The sequence below is a fragment of the Columba livia genome, chromosome 1 (assembly GCF_036013475.1).
Source record: "Columba livia isolate bColLiv1 breed racing homer chromosome 1, bColLiv1.pat.W.v2, whole genome shotgun sequence".
Lineage (NCBI taxonomy): Eukaryota > Metazoa > Chordata > Aves > Columbiformes > Columbidae > Columba > Columba livia.
In genome coordinates, this window is record NC_088602.1 from 160,392,002 (window position 1) to 160,406,155 (window position 14,154).

Sequence of the window (14,154 nt, forward strand, 5' to 3'; positions counted from 1 at the left end):
AAAAAAATATAAACTGTTGTTTTGTTATGCCTGAGACTGAAAGCTGCTGATTTACTTACAGATACGAAAATGCTTTTGAGCTTCAATAATTTAGGAAATTGTTACGTATTCCCCAATTCAATATTTGTCTGCATTCTTCCAAAGCAAGAGCATTGCAAAACTGTGAGAAATGTTGGCATCTTAATTTACCTGAATACTGTAGATCTTCCTTATGCATTTATGTCGTAGTTGGCTCTTTCAACTGACGCGAAAGTGGAGGATGGAGGAAGAGGGCATTCCAGTATCTGAGTATGCTTGTTTTATGATGGGGTCATTGTTTCCCTTGTTAATGACTGAGAAAAGGAGGGAAGAGATCAGCTTTGTAGAGGTGGGAAGCAACTGAGTCCTTATTTGGAGGTGGAAATGCATATGACTGAAAGGAAAACACTGATGAACAGAAGTGTTATAAAATGAGTGTGTAAACCCCTTGCTTCTTCAGGTGTGGTAAGGTATCTTCAAAGCTTTTGGCACCTTTGCCATATATTGGAACTAGAAATAAATCAGTATGGACAAAGAAATGTAGACAGAGTTTTCTTTCATTTTGCCTTTGGAAGATTTATGGTGTATGTGGAATCACTGTGAGTTGAAACAGTACTTTGAAACAGAAGAATGCTTTCATTAGAGGACTTCAAAACAGCTACACCTGTAAAGCCTGATTAAAACTTCAATTTGTGTCAATACACTTTCATCAATAACACTTACTATACTTGTAACACAAATATTAACATTTAAAATAAGCACAACTTACAAGCTGTGAAGTGTATGTCACAGGATCAATGAGCAGCAAGTAGCATTTGAGGCAGTAAGGACTGATGAGCACTTGCTGTTTTCTTTGGAGGCATGGCAATGGATGAAAGAATGATATTTTCAGATCCTGGGCTCATCTGTACCTGGAGACAGGGTAGTCTTGTTTTGGATTTGTGCAGGTGTTTAGTTTTTGCTTATTTATAAGGAATGACACTTAGCATTTAAATAGCAATTTTCATCTTCAAAGTAGTTGTGCAAACACATGCCATTAATTCTTTTCACACCCCTGTGAAGTAAAGTTATTTTGTCTTGCAGACATTAAATTGAGAAAGACAAGTATCTTGCTACAATCTATCCAGGAAGCCATTGCAAATTTGTTTTTTAGAAAATGGAGCTTTTCTTGCTCACAGATAAATTTTCTTGTCATATTAACATGTTTTGTGATATTTTGTCTGAAAGGGAACAGGAATGCACATTTTGGACCTTGTTCTGCCTCTGTGTGTCGTTATGTTTTAAGGAAATGATACACTAGCTCTGTTTCAGTATTTCAGCTAAGTACCTTACAGGGCACCTTGCCAAACGTATTTGAAATAGCCCAAACAGTGTTTGGGTTGTACCTGTTGTGTCACATCCTTGGGAGAGGCCTCAATACACAAAGAAATATCAGTTTGCTGATATTTGAATTCCAGAAGAATAAAAGGGTAACAGCCATGAGGTTGTGATGAGTTGCGGAAGCATGAAGGCTCTGAAAACTTGTGGTAAACATCCTCAACTGCTTTCATATTAGCTATTCAGTATTTTGTAGTAAAAAGAAATAAAGTGAAACTTTACCACATTGTTTTTGGTATTTAAAAAAAATGTTAAGAAGTCAGATTTCCATTTCTTCGTAAGAACTATAGGGTGTAAAGAGTTTTTTTTCTCTTGATATTTCTAAATAGAAACATTTTGAGACTGTGAGAATGTATAGGAAAATTCAGATGAAGCATAACTGAAACTGAAAATTCAGTGATAAAATTTTATGTCCATATCCCAGTCAAGAGATGTTTCCCTGTGCCTTTTTTGGTTGAGTGCTGTGGGAATCAAAGCTACAGAGTATGCAAGTGTAACAGGTTGAAATTGGAGATACGTGCTATATTCTGAGCCTCAGCTCAGTAGCAGGCAGAACTATGAGAAGATTGTGTGTATTTTCTGTTTTCTTGGAAAAAAGCTGCCTTATCCAGTAAGGAATTGGTGCCTGCAGCAGGCATTAAGACAAAAACCACATAGTGCTTGCTGTAGTATGGCTGCTGAAAAAGAAGATTAGATATGCACACATTCTAACAGGACCCTGGATACGCTGAGGCATAGTGTAAAAAAAATTTACTGGTAGGGTTTCCCAAGTTCTGTAGCACAATTAATTAATATACTCTATCACTTAAAAAATTTTTCTTGTTCCTTTTCTGTGTCTTACCTCTAAACCATGCGAATAGTATATTGGTAATGTTTTTAATGAGACATACAATTATTATGTAATTCCACGTGGGATTTATGGTAATACAGATCTTTTATTAGGACTATAAAAACAAAATAACTATATCATTGAATTTGGTGTAGAAAATATGAATCGTAGTTAAGTGTACTCACTGTAATATATTTAAATGAAGTACTTCCTACCACAATCATGCATGGGGAAGATTTTATTAATGTGGTCTCCAAGCAGCATCACGTGGTCCCCAGTCTTTAGTTTCCATTTTGTTGTCTTGGCAACGTTGTACAGAATCATCTTCTCGTGAGTATCAGGAAAGGTGGATTTTGCAACTGAATTCTGTTAGCTAATTTTTCCAGGTTTCCACTATCGAGCTGTTCTTTGGGTGAATTACCTTGTCAGTCTAGACTTCTATCTCCCCACATTTGACAACTAGATGCCAGATTTTGTTCTTCAGTCAACTTCTGCTTTGCCCCATTCAAAACTGTACAGATCAGTCCAGTGTGTTCCTTTACTATGTTGAGATTTTCAGACCAAGAGGCAGCAGGAAAGGTGAACTAAACAAAGGATAGCTTTTAATTTGCAGCAAAAGTGTCTTGGAATTCTTGGAAATCTTGTTTTGAGTGCCAGAAATACAGTTCTGTAGTTAGCCCAAGAATGTGAAGCTGAAATGAAAGAGGTGGAACAAAAGTCCAGGCTACTGATTAAGTTATCAGGTAGTGCCTCTGTGTAGATGCAATTCATGCTTTTTGAAGACTTGTATCCTGTCAAGGCAGGGATCATATTTTTTAAGGGGAAGCTGATATCCTTCAGAACAATTCTACAGATGTGGGATTTACTCTGCAGAAACTTCTGCAGCACTGCAGCCCTAAGTTACAGAGTCCTCTGAGCATAATTTTTGGTATAACTGAACTTCTATCAGGCATTCATGTAGAGGAAGAGGAGAAAAGTGGTTATTTATCATGTCTCCACCTGGGGGCTTGCATTCTGTCCTTTAAGGGTGCGAACATAAAGGTTGTTTCAGCCATAGTTTGTTGCTTAGTAATCGGACTCGTGCAGGTGCGGACTGTGTGTCACTAGCTATAGTAGCTTGTTATTCCTTCAATGTCGTATTAGGACACCCAGTTCAAATAGATTTTAGTCCTTATTGGAGGAGAGAGAGGAGGAAGTGTTTTCAAGGGCCACAGGCATCACCAAGAGAGACTGACCTTTCAGTAATGCAGAGCTGTCTTATTCTGTACTGTGGCCTTTACCATTAGCTTGAGAGAAAGGAAAAAGAACAGAACTTGTATGTATTTTTTTATTTGTCTGTCTGGTCAAAATCTAAGAGCTCTTTCCTAACTTATCGTGATGATTGGCTTATCTGTTGAGGCTAGAGCATTGATAGTTCTTGCAATTTTTATCTTATTATAATTTAACATAACTTAAAGGAGTTAGACATGGATTTAAATTAGGATTTGACATTCTAGTTTTATAATGAGCCAGGTAATTTGGGCTAAATTGCTTTGGAGGAGCCAAGCAGTCTCTTAAACCTGTGAAGAGCAGTTGTGGCTCTCTGTACCAGTATTCTGGACATGTTACCACTCAGATGTGGAGCAAGGGTGAACAAAACTGGTCCCTCCTCAGTGTGGGACATTGCAGCCCTCAATCTGTGTGTGCATCCCAGACTGTGCTATAATTGCAGAGACAAAAATTTCCTCAGCCTCACTCTACTTCCACCCCACCTTTTTGTTGTTGTTGATGTTTCATTATGATATAAACTACTTTAGCCTTAATATGGGCGGTCACATGGAACATTAGAATTAAAGAATTTTCTGAAATGAGCCTGTATTTGCAAACAGGTTACTTGTGAAAACCTTAAATTGGAGCATCCTGTTTCCAGGTAGGCAGAGGAGAGAGTTAAGTGTTGAAGACTGCCAGCGCTCAGAACTGGGCATTTTATTGCTGTCATCCTTGTTAATCTAATGGTGAAATATTGAATTTCTGCTCATGCTAACAGAGTTTAGCATCTCCATCCTTAGTAATATGGGTGATGTAGCTTCTCTGATTGTGTTGCCCTCTGTAGCATTTCAGACTTAGAGTCATCTATACTCATCTTCCAGTCTTGAATTTTTATGAGTTTTCTCCATGCAATCCATGTGAAGAGGATTCTCCTTCAGAAATTTAGGTTGTATTTGCTTAGGTGAGAAATATTTTCTTTACAGAAATGTCCTGTTTATTGCTGTGTACTGCTTATGGGTGTTTTGGACATGAAAGAATGTACATCTGGATTATATACATATTCTCTAAGGTGTTTTTACTTTGAATGATCCATTACAGCTCCATAGGTTTATTGTGACCTTCAGTGCTGGTCACTGTCTCCACCATTTCATGAAGTGTGTTTTCTCCTCCAAAAATGCTTATTTCTTGAGGATTATTTCAGATGGGCATTTCACATGGATTTCAGTTCTCCCATGGATTTTGGGAAATGCACCACGTTGCACTGGGTCAGAGATGGAAGGAGTGTTGTAGCTTGAATAAAAAGATGTTTCCCTTTTGTTTTTATTTATGGAATTGATAACAGTTTGGCCATGGTTAAGTCAGTAAGCACATTAGCTTCTAGTAAAAAACCCATGCACTTCTGTTCTTTAAATTGCTGGTAAGGTTCTCTTTTCCTCCTGGCTATTCTCATGGGTCAGGACCCCCTCTGTGTTGTTACAGATTCAGTATCAGCTGTGCTGTAGACACTCTCTCTCATTCGTGCTGATATTTTCTGATTTAGAATAGATAGAAAGTATGTATTAAGCTTTTCTGATCCCGTTTGACTTCAGTTTCTCAGTGCTTATTAATCTTAATCTTTTCTGATCGTCTTTCCACATGCAGCCAGGGACATGCATTAATATGAATGAAGTATTAGAAATGTTTTCCTCCTTTTTAAAATTTCATTGGTGTGGTTAGATGATTGAAAATAAAAGAACTGTAAAGCAGTCTTAAGTGAGAGAGCTCAGCCATGAACGATGTTTAGTGTGCACTGAATAGGCAAATGAAGAAGAGGGGACATGTTTAGGAACGAGTATGTGAAATAAGAACAGTGCAGTCCCACCTGCCTGCAGGAGACAAGCTGTGACAGCACCTCCAGTTCATATGTGTGGAGATGTTAACAGGTTACTGATCTCATTCTTGTTGCATGGCAACTGCTTTTTTGTTGTTGTTCTTGCTCAGAGAATAAAGTGCTCATTAGTGCAAAGTAGATGATTTTCCTGATGATTTAAGAACAGGAAAGCTAGTAGTAAGCTGCATGGATCTAGTGCATGGAAGGAATGATCCTGTGCAGGACTTAAGGCTGCCCAACGAAGGCAGAAAGAAAGAGAATAGGAGTTGCTAAGATATTAGACCCTGATACAGAAAATATATTTGAATTGCACAGTAGTAGTTTTATCTATCTTTTCCATCTCTGCAGTATTACTATGCATACAATATATTAAAATTCTCCAAAATGATTAAACAGTAAACGGTTAGCACTGAGATGTGTGATTACTTTCTATAATCTCCATTTATCTCGTAGTATTTCTTCATGTGTCAGTTATGATGTACGAGGGAAATAAAAATTGGAAATTTGGTTTTAGTCTGAAAATGTATTATAATTCAATGCATTGCCCAACTTAATGCATGTTTAAACATGCAACCTGACATATTCAAAATACGACCAAAAAGCTTTTTATTCTCTGATTACCTTGGCTGTCATTTTGCTATAGGCAGCTTATAAGATGCACATTATAAATTACCATTTGAAGGCAAAGTAACCTGCTATACCTACAAAATGAATGCATAAACTTCTGGTGCTTTAAGACTAGCTCTCCAGTTTGTGATAACTGAACTTATTTCCTTCTTTGGTTTTAACATTTGTCATGGCCCCCCAACCCCAACATTTAATTGAGCTAGTTAGAGCTTCTTTATAGTTACATTTTAAACATTTATTCTGGAGATTTTATTTGGATGTGCTTTGGAATCTTCAGAGGCCTTGTATATATGTATGATACCACAAGGAGCACAGTTTGTAAATACATTCTGTGTTTGGATAAGATCATAAAAGGGAGCCTTGGGGGAATTTTAATTATTTGGTGGATTGATTTTTGTTTTAAAGGGGTAGGTTGCATATAGCAATAGAACCATTATACAGGAGATATTTGGCCTTCACAAGTGTAATATGTATTCATGGTAAGAGATGCATTATGACTACAAGTGGTTTGAAGCATTTAAAAAAATACTAAAAGAATTGCTGGTTTCTCTTGTTAAGAATAAGCATGGAAACTCAGGTACTTTCAGAAAATATATTACTTTACAAACCAAATGGATTTTATTTTGAGGAACAGGCTTCAGATTTTCAAATACCTTTAGCTTATTTTGTGATTATTTTTTCATGTGCTTCTGTACATTCACAATAAATAAGGGAAACGCTCTGGCTAGCTGTACATAGCTGTTGTTGTATACATATTAAAATGGCTCCACAGCCAGGTTAATACTAACATCATAATTCCTAGATTGTGCAAACAAGCTTGAAGCTGTCACTCTCAGGGATGCATAAGTGCATAATAATATGGGAATGGTTGCCCGTTTATTTAAATGATTATACTTTAATTAGTGCAACACTGAATATAATACAGTATTTCCTTTTAAAGATTGGAAGTGGTGTCCCAAATTTGTGGTTTAATTTCGCAGCTTCATTGGAACCAGGGAGTGGGAGGCATTCATCGATACCACTGCAGATTGAGATCTGAAGTTAAACCAATAGAGTATCAGCATAGATGAGCTTTCAGAAAGCTATTTGTCACTAAAGCTCTATTTCAGAAAAATTACCTGGCTTATGAAAGCACTTAAATGTGTACCTGTGTTTCATTTGACATTTAAAATGTAAAGTGATTTCCTAAGCCATGAATTAGACTAAATGGACAAATTGATTGTGGGGGAGGAAATACTTGCGATACTATTCCTGTTTTAAATGAAACATACAGAGATAAATAGCTTGGCAGTGGTGGTGTGTCGCTGGGTGTGGGATTTGTGCACGGTCTAATTAGTCCAAACCATGAGTGAAGGAGGGAGTGGAGCAGAGCGTCTCTCCTTCATCTCTGTCACTGCCCAGGTACCCCTGCTCTTAGGTCAGTCCTACCATGTGTGTGGCCATGTGGTGAGCAGAATTGGAGCATTGATTTAGGCAGAAACTAACCTGGCTGAAAGAATTACTTTGTTTTGTTTAGTTTTTTTTTTTTTTTTCTAAATCTGAATCAGTTCAATCCAATTTCATGTCAAAATGGAGGAAAAACATAGATGGAAATGTACAACCGAAGTGTAGGAGGATAATGAGACATGTTTTTTTATAGTTATCTTCACTAATGTGCATTTAAATCAGCTCAAGTCAACTGTGCAGTGTCTAGTTGTGCATTTTAATTACAAAGTCACCCTTCTTCATACAGTGTATAATGAAAATGAATACGGCTGTCACATCGTTGTCCCTTTTGGCTTTTGTCTGTGCTGATCTTTCAGACAGTAACTGTTTTCTGTGGTGTCTGTAGTGTATGGCCCCATTGATGACTGAGCACCCTTGGTGCTGCCGTACAACAAAGAATGTAGAGAATAAGGGGAACTTCAAGTGGAAGTGAATACTGAACAGCAAATAGTCATAACCAGAAGAAAAAGCAAGATTCTATGCAGTGCACTGGTCCTATTATGCAAATATATCTGTACTGGAGAGCCTGTTTAATTAACTGATCTTTCTGGTTTCCTTAGTCACCATTTAAAAAATTGATCGGTTCATTTCCTATTTATATCTCTTTTCCATGTTTTGTGATTGAAGTTTCTACATTATAGTGTCTGAATAAAATTAAGCAGTGAAGTGGAGTTTTTTTGAGGCTGTGCATACAATTTAAGCAAGCGAGAAAGGCCAAGTTTAATTTCATTTTGATGTGAAGAATAGGTGAAAACCACTTTTTTTCATGAGGCTTACAGTTAGCTTGTGGAGGTTTTACACTCTGTTTTGTAGGGTACTAGTTGGATGAAGGAACATGTTTTGCAGCCATCCCACCTCAAGGTAACAAATTGTTCTGATCTTCTGCCAAATGAATGTAAATTAAACTGTAAGCAGCCTGATGGACAAGGTCATGCTTCAAATGTGATAGTCTCTCTAAATAAAGTTTGAGCAAGAAAGTCTTAACTGAAATTCTTTCTAGTTGGTTTACTGCATGTTTTTTAGCCTCGCTTTACTTAAGTTTGTAAGGAGCTGAAACGCTCCATATAAAACAAGTATTAAAATCTTGATTGCAAATCACTCACTTAAAATTCGATACTTCTTGTGGGTTTTGCTAAGATAGAACCCTGCTGCTTGCTTACCATATTTTGGCATTTTGTGTGCACCTGCTATTTATTGTTTTGATGCTGCATGTGCTTAATTCACAAGAGGAATAAGTTAAGAATGAAGTCAGATGGAGGAAAAATAAATGATAATTACCATCACTGTTCAAGAGTTTTTCTGCTGCATCTGTCATACTCCTCAGAAATAAGGGGTGAAATGAAATACCAAATGATGCATGAAAGAGTTTTTGAAGTTTCACTACCAGCCAGCAAAGCCTTTTAGAGTTTAGGATGACAGATTGTTTTTAATCTAACCTAATTTTGCATAATGTGTGAATTGGATTTAATTTTATACTTGCTTTTTGACAGTTGGTAAAACCGAATCAGGGAATCCTTAAGAATTTACAGTTCTCCAGATTCTTTAATTGTTGTTGTCTCCTTGCAGCTCCTCTCGCTTCTCTGTTACGAGTTACTGCAGTACCCTGCTAAATATATTAGAAAATGAGGATTTCAGTAAATATAAGCTCTGTCATTAAATTATACTTCATTTGATAACAGGCTTAAGCAAAATGAAAGGGAAATGAGTAAAATGGATGGGGAAGTTCATGATATAATGATCACAGAACTGAAAAGTAATTTTCACTAGTCTTTACTCTTAGGAGGTGGCAAAAATCGTGGCATATCAACATATACTAACAATGTGGGTGCAGCTGTGGACTTTTGTGGCAGTCTGCCAGCTGACAGCCCAGCATCACACATCACTTTGTATTGGGATTATCCGACCTCTTCTCATGTGTGCCCTTTAGTGCCCTGCGGTAATAGTAGCCAAGTGTCATCGCCTTTAGTGTTGGTGGAAATTTAGCATCAGACTGCTTGTAGTTAAATACTCAGCACTAGCCAGGCATACTTGGTCATTCTACACGTTAATACTGTATCATGTCTCATGCACCAACCTGGAGCTCTGCAGAGAGTGCAGATCTCTTCCAGAGAATAGGTGAAGAAAAGTTCATGGCAAAATTATACAGTGGGTATTTTTGAGTCCTTGCAGAGGGCATGGCTGAGCTGTACTGTACAGAGGCTAAAACGACTATCTCAAATTATCTTACAAGACCAGTAAGCATAAGACTAAAGCAGTGCTTGACCTACCAGCCTGCAGCATGGCTGTCTAGACAGAATTTGTCAGGGTTAGGAGTGTTCAATCACAAGTTGTGAGTGAGGCCACCTACTGCTAGTGCAGTGAGAGACTTAGAAACTTGCTTGGGTTTCAGTGATGATGAACTGACTAGGAAACGTTCTTTGCTGCGCACAGTCATATGCCAAAGGATGAAGGCAATGAAGTCTATGTGAATACTTGATGACCTGGTCCCTGAATATTCAAGACCCTCCCAGTGCATACTATTTCCGTGGTGTGTTAGATTTGGTTTTATTATAAGGAAGCAGTATGGTATGCTCTGATGCAGATTTTGAGTGCTACAATTCACCTAGTACTGTGGTTTTCTGTTTCTGGATGCCCAGTAGTTGTTGCTGTACTAGAAAGCATGTTGCTGTAGCTTCAAGGGGTTCTTCATTCCACCCTTTCGGGCATAATTACAATGACCAGTGTGTGGAGGGACCATGTGAAAGGAATTTCTTAGTTTCTTCAGAGCTGCATTCTTGCTATGTGGATGGATTTGTTATCAGTTGCTGCCTAAGCTTTTTACCTTCCATAGACCCTCCTTTCATTTTTATCAGTGCTCTCTTCTGCTGTAGTAATTCCTTTAATGGCTCTCAACCAAAGTGACAGCTTTGCCAAGAGAATGGCTCAAAACAGCACTGCTAGAGTGAGAATTTCATGTATTTATTGCATTCATTAATTTGTTAATGTATGACGGTTGCTCGTTTATCTTCTTTTTTTTCTCCTGCTACATAACAACTTTCCACCTCTTTTGCGTGCTTCTAGTGTCTATCCATTGCATCCTAGGAAATTCAAGGCAGGCAGCCTTACATTACTCACTTAGTGCAGCCCAAACTCAAATAGTCCTGTCAGAATACAGTGTATTTTCCATAAGTACCTCCTCCCAGAAAACACAATGTTTCAGCATTGTGACAGTCTATTATGTTGAAGAACATGAGACACAGTCTAGAAATTATAATCTATCAGGAGTGTAAGTATTACAGGGCGTTTTTAATCTTTAAAGTCTTGAGTTATTTCAGATCTGTTTATTTTGATTGAACTTGACTGTTGACTGTGAATAAGCAAGACAATTTTGAGCACAGGACTTGCTATCTGTTGCTCTGCATCATTTGGCAGAGTGCAGCTTCTGCAAGTCAGGCACATGGGCAGTTGGAAGCTTTCTGATGACTGAAGTCTGGTGTACAGACTCTCCTGGTTGCTTGTAAGAGAGTGCACATTTTGATTCTGTGTCAGTAGCACCTTCTCTGGCATAAGAATTACTTTCAGAGGCACAAATCTAACAAAAATGCCTAAATCAGCCTATTCATCAAGCGTCCAGTGTAGCTCAGTAATACTGAAATATCTTTAAAATAATATCTTTCGCACAGGTATAGACTGGGACAAAACAAAGAAGGTCACATCTTTGAATTTCAGGGGCTATTTCTTTACATCAGCCTTCTCCATGAGAGTGAAAACCTAAAGAGGGACTTGGGACACTTTAACAGCTATGATTTTAATATGATCTCTCACTAACTCTCTCTTCCAAGTCTCAGTGAAGTGCTTTTCATTATTCTCAGAGGTATCTATATTCATCCTATTATAACTTAGAGCAGATGTTGAATGTAGTTACCAGACTAGTTGTGCAACGTTACTCTTCCAGTGTGAAACATTGCTTTTCCAAATAGCTGTTTCATTGTCACATTATAAGGTGTTATGCATAAAGGAAATTGTTTTTATGATCCAGTTGTCCCTGAAAACCCTTCCACCAAAGCCGGAGGGTGAGTTAACTTGCTAGCGCAGTCAGTGGAAGGTTAGTGCCTAAGTGTTTGCTGGAGAGACTGACTGGAACACAGATCTACTGTTCTGTTCCTTATGTTAAAAATATGCAAGTTCCTAAAAACTTCAGTATTGGGAATCTGTCTGGATGCTGTGCATTAATCTCAGAGAATCTGCAGCTATAAACAAGTGAGTGTCAGGTAAGGGATGCCCATCTGTACATTCAGAAACCTGATGTAAGGAGCAGGTGGAATACAGGGCGTTTCAAAAGGATGGACTCAATTACAAAGATATAGTGATTCCAACTGGGCCCATCCTTTTGAAACACTCTGTACAACATCCATTTGACAAGCGTTGTCTTTCTTCAAACTGTTGCTGTTTTAACTTTCAGACCTGGGTCTTGCTACTTGCATATAGGTCCTAACTTGAATTGTAAACAAACCTACCTTAATTGAAACCAAAGATTCTTGATCAACTTTATCTATTGGACATATATTAAAGGGCCACACAGTACTTGTATTACACATAATTGGTAAAGAAAATTTATCATCAGTACTTATTTTTCTGTATTCTTCTGAACACTGCTGATTTATTTTCAGCAGGATTTTGAAAGGAATTCTACTTCCAAATCAAACCACTTTTTTTTTCTGTCATAAGACGTGCTGTCCTGGAAAAGAGTTCCTTTTTCCCAATATGTTTGTGAAATTGATATTTCAATCCAGCATCCCGTTTGGCAGATATGCATTGATTTCCCAAGAAATGTACATCACAAAGATTCATGTTATCCTTTGACGGCTCTCCTTTGTGCTTCTACATTGTAAGGGAATCTTTAGTATTCAGAAACTGTTAACCTAACACAAAGAGCAAATGCTTTTGGGATTCCATCTCTGAATTAATATCTGGTCCAAGCACCAAAAAAAGCACATTTTTTTCCATGTATATAAAAAGTCTTACTGACACATGGGAGCTTAATATACCACTTGGAGATCAGAGCACTGGGTAAATATGACAATGATATATTCACTGGTAGTTGAGAAGACAATAAAAGAAATAGCAGGAATTATAAACACCTATTCACGAAGTTCTAGAACTTGTGATTCTTGGTTACAATAATTGGACATTCATTGTCTTATTCACTGTTGTTCAAAAAGCAGGCACAAATACAGATAAATTACTATGATGAAGTTTCCTTTCTAGTTTATGTTGTTTTTATTAGCAGCATATTAGAGAGTCAGGCAAATCCAAAAAATCTTCAGAAATTTAAAATTCTTCCTCTCCCCTCAGGTTTTTTTGATTGACAGGTCTTGATTAGAAATAATCTGTCAATTCCCACAATTCCCAATTCAAGGAAGATCTTTCATTTCCCAGTTCTTCTCTTCTCTGATTTTTCTGACCAATATTTTCACAGAGATTTGGCATATATTCACTTTCCAAACCTCTGAATGTGTAGCTCCAAAGTAGAACAACAGACACTTTGATATTGCTTTACAGGGAAAAGATAATCAACCAAGAATGAACTGATTTACCTTTTTTTTTTTTTTTCTGGAATTTAAGCTTCCTGAGTATATTGGCTTGTGAAATAACCCTTGAAGTACCCTACACAGTATTTAATGGCTTTGCTGTAGGCGATTTCTTACTGGTGTTGTGTAAGCTTATATCCACAGCAGAATAGATTACAGGTGTAATGCAGAATCTGACTGTTTTATGTGGAATGGATAAAGTTCCCTTTTGAATAATGCAAATTTCTGTAATGAACTTTAATTAGACAAAACATAAAAGCTCCTGGATTCTTAATCTTCTACTGTTTGTCTGGGATTTTTATTTCACTGTATTATTTTGATGTGCTGAACTAGAAGCAAAACTTGGAGCCAATAAATACTTAATGACACTAAGAACAATCTTAACTGACAATATCTATGTTCTCTTAATAGAATCTGGTTCTGCAATTACTGCTTCTTGTATTGGTTTGGGGAACTCTATGACACCTCCACCTGGACAGGCAGGAAAACCAGTACCAGGATACAACGGTAAGACTCAGCTAAACATTCTGCTAGAAAAGCTTATTGCTTACGTTCCTGAGTAAGCGCTCTTTCATTTTCATATCTCAAAGGGAAAGCAAATTACAGTCTTACTGTCCCCCTTCTGGTAACAGGAAGCTCTGTTTTTTTTTTTTTATTGTGTTGTGGAATGTGAGTCTAAATAAGAAAATTCAGAATTGTGTTCAAGAAAATTGATCAACTACTCCTGCCTTTATTTATATGGAAGGGCTGGTACATACTTCTGCACTGGATTTAGCAAAGTTACGAAAAAATACTGTGCTTGAAGGCTTTATCTACAGTTGCATTGTTTTAAATAAGAGCAGCTGTAAAATTTGTATTGGCAAATCAGGAAGAAAAATGTTAGTAATAACCATCAGCAAAAAGGGAATGGTGACTAGGCAAATAATTGCTATAACTTGCATTTTGTTCTGTTATAGCTGTGTTTTCAGTTTTCAAAGCCTAAATAATTTTGTTTTTGGAGATCCACATGAAAAAATTGTGTCTCAGGGACACATTGATTAGATTGATTGGATTTTATTTTGGCCCTACAATTTTTATGACAAGTATGCTGAAGCACATAAAGAAAATTCTTACTAAGGTCTGTGTCTTCA

The 14,154-nt window shown here is 37.2% G+C and overlaps 1 protein-coding gene across 6 annotated transcripts in view; it reads left to right on the forward strand.

The window, feature by feature from the left end:
• Window positions 1-14,154, forward strand: part of ACSS3 (acyl-CoA synthetase short chain family member 3) — a 118,453-nt gene that overhangs the window by 83,380 nt on the left and 20,919 nt on the right. For all 6 annotated transcript variants that reach the window (XM_065041551.1, XM_065041540.1, XM_065041523.1 and 3 more), the window contains one exon: window positions 13,436-13,531. In XM_065041551.1, the coding sequence (XP_064897623.1) occupies window positions 13,436-13,531 (96 nt within the window). The remainder of the gene's footprint in view (window positions 1-13,435; window positions 13,532-14,154) is intronic.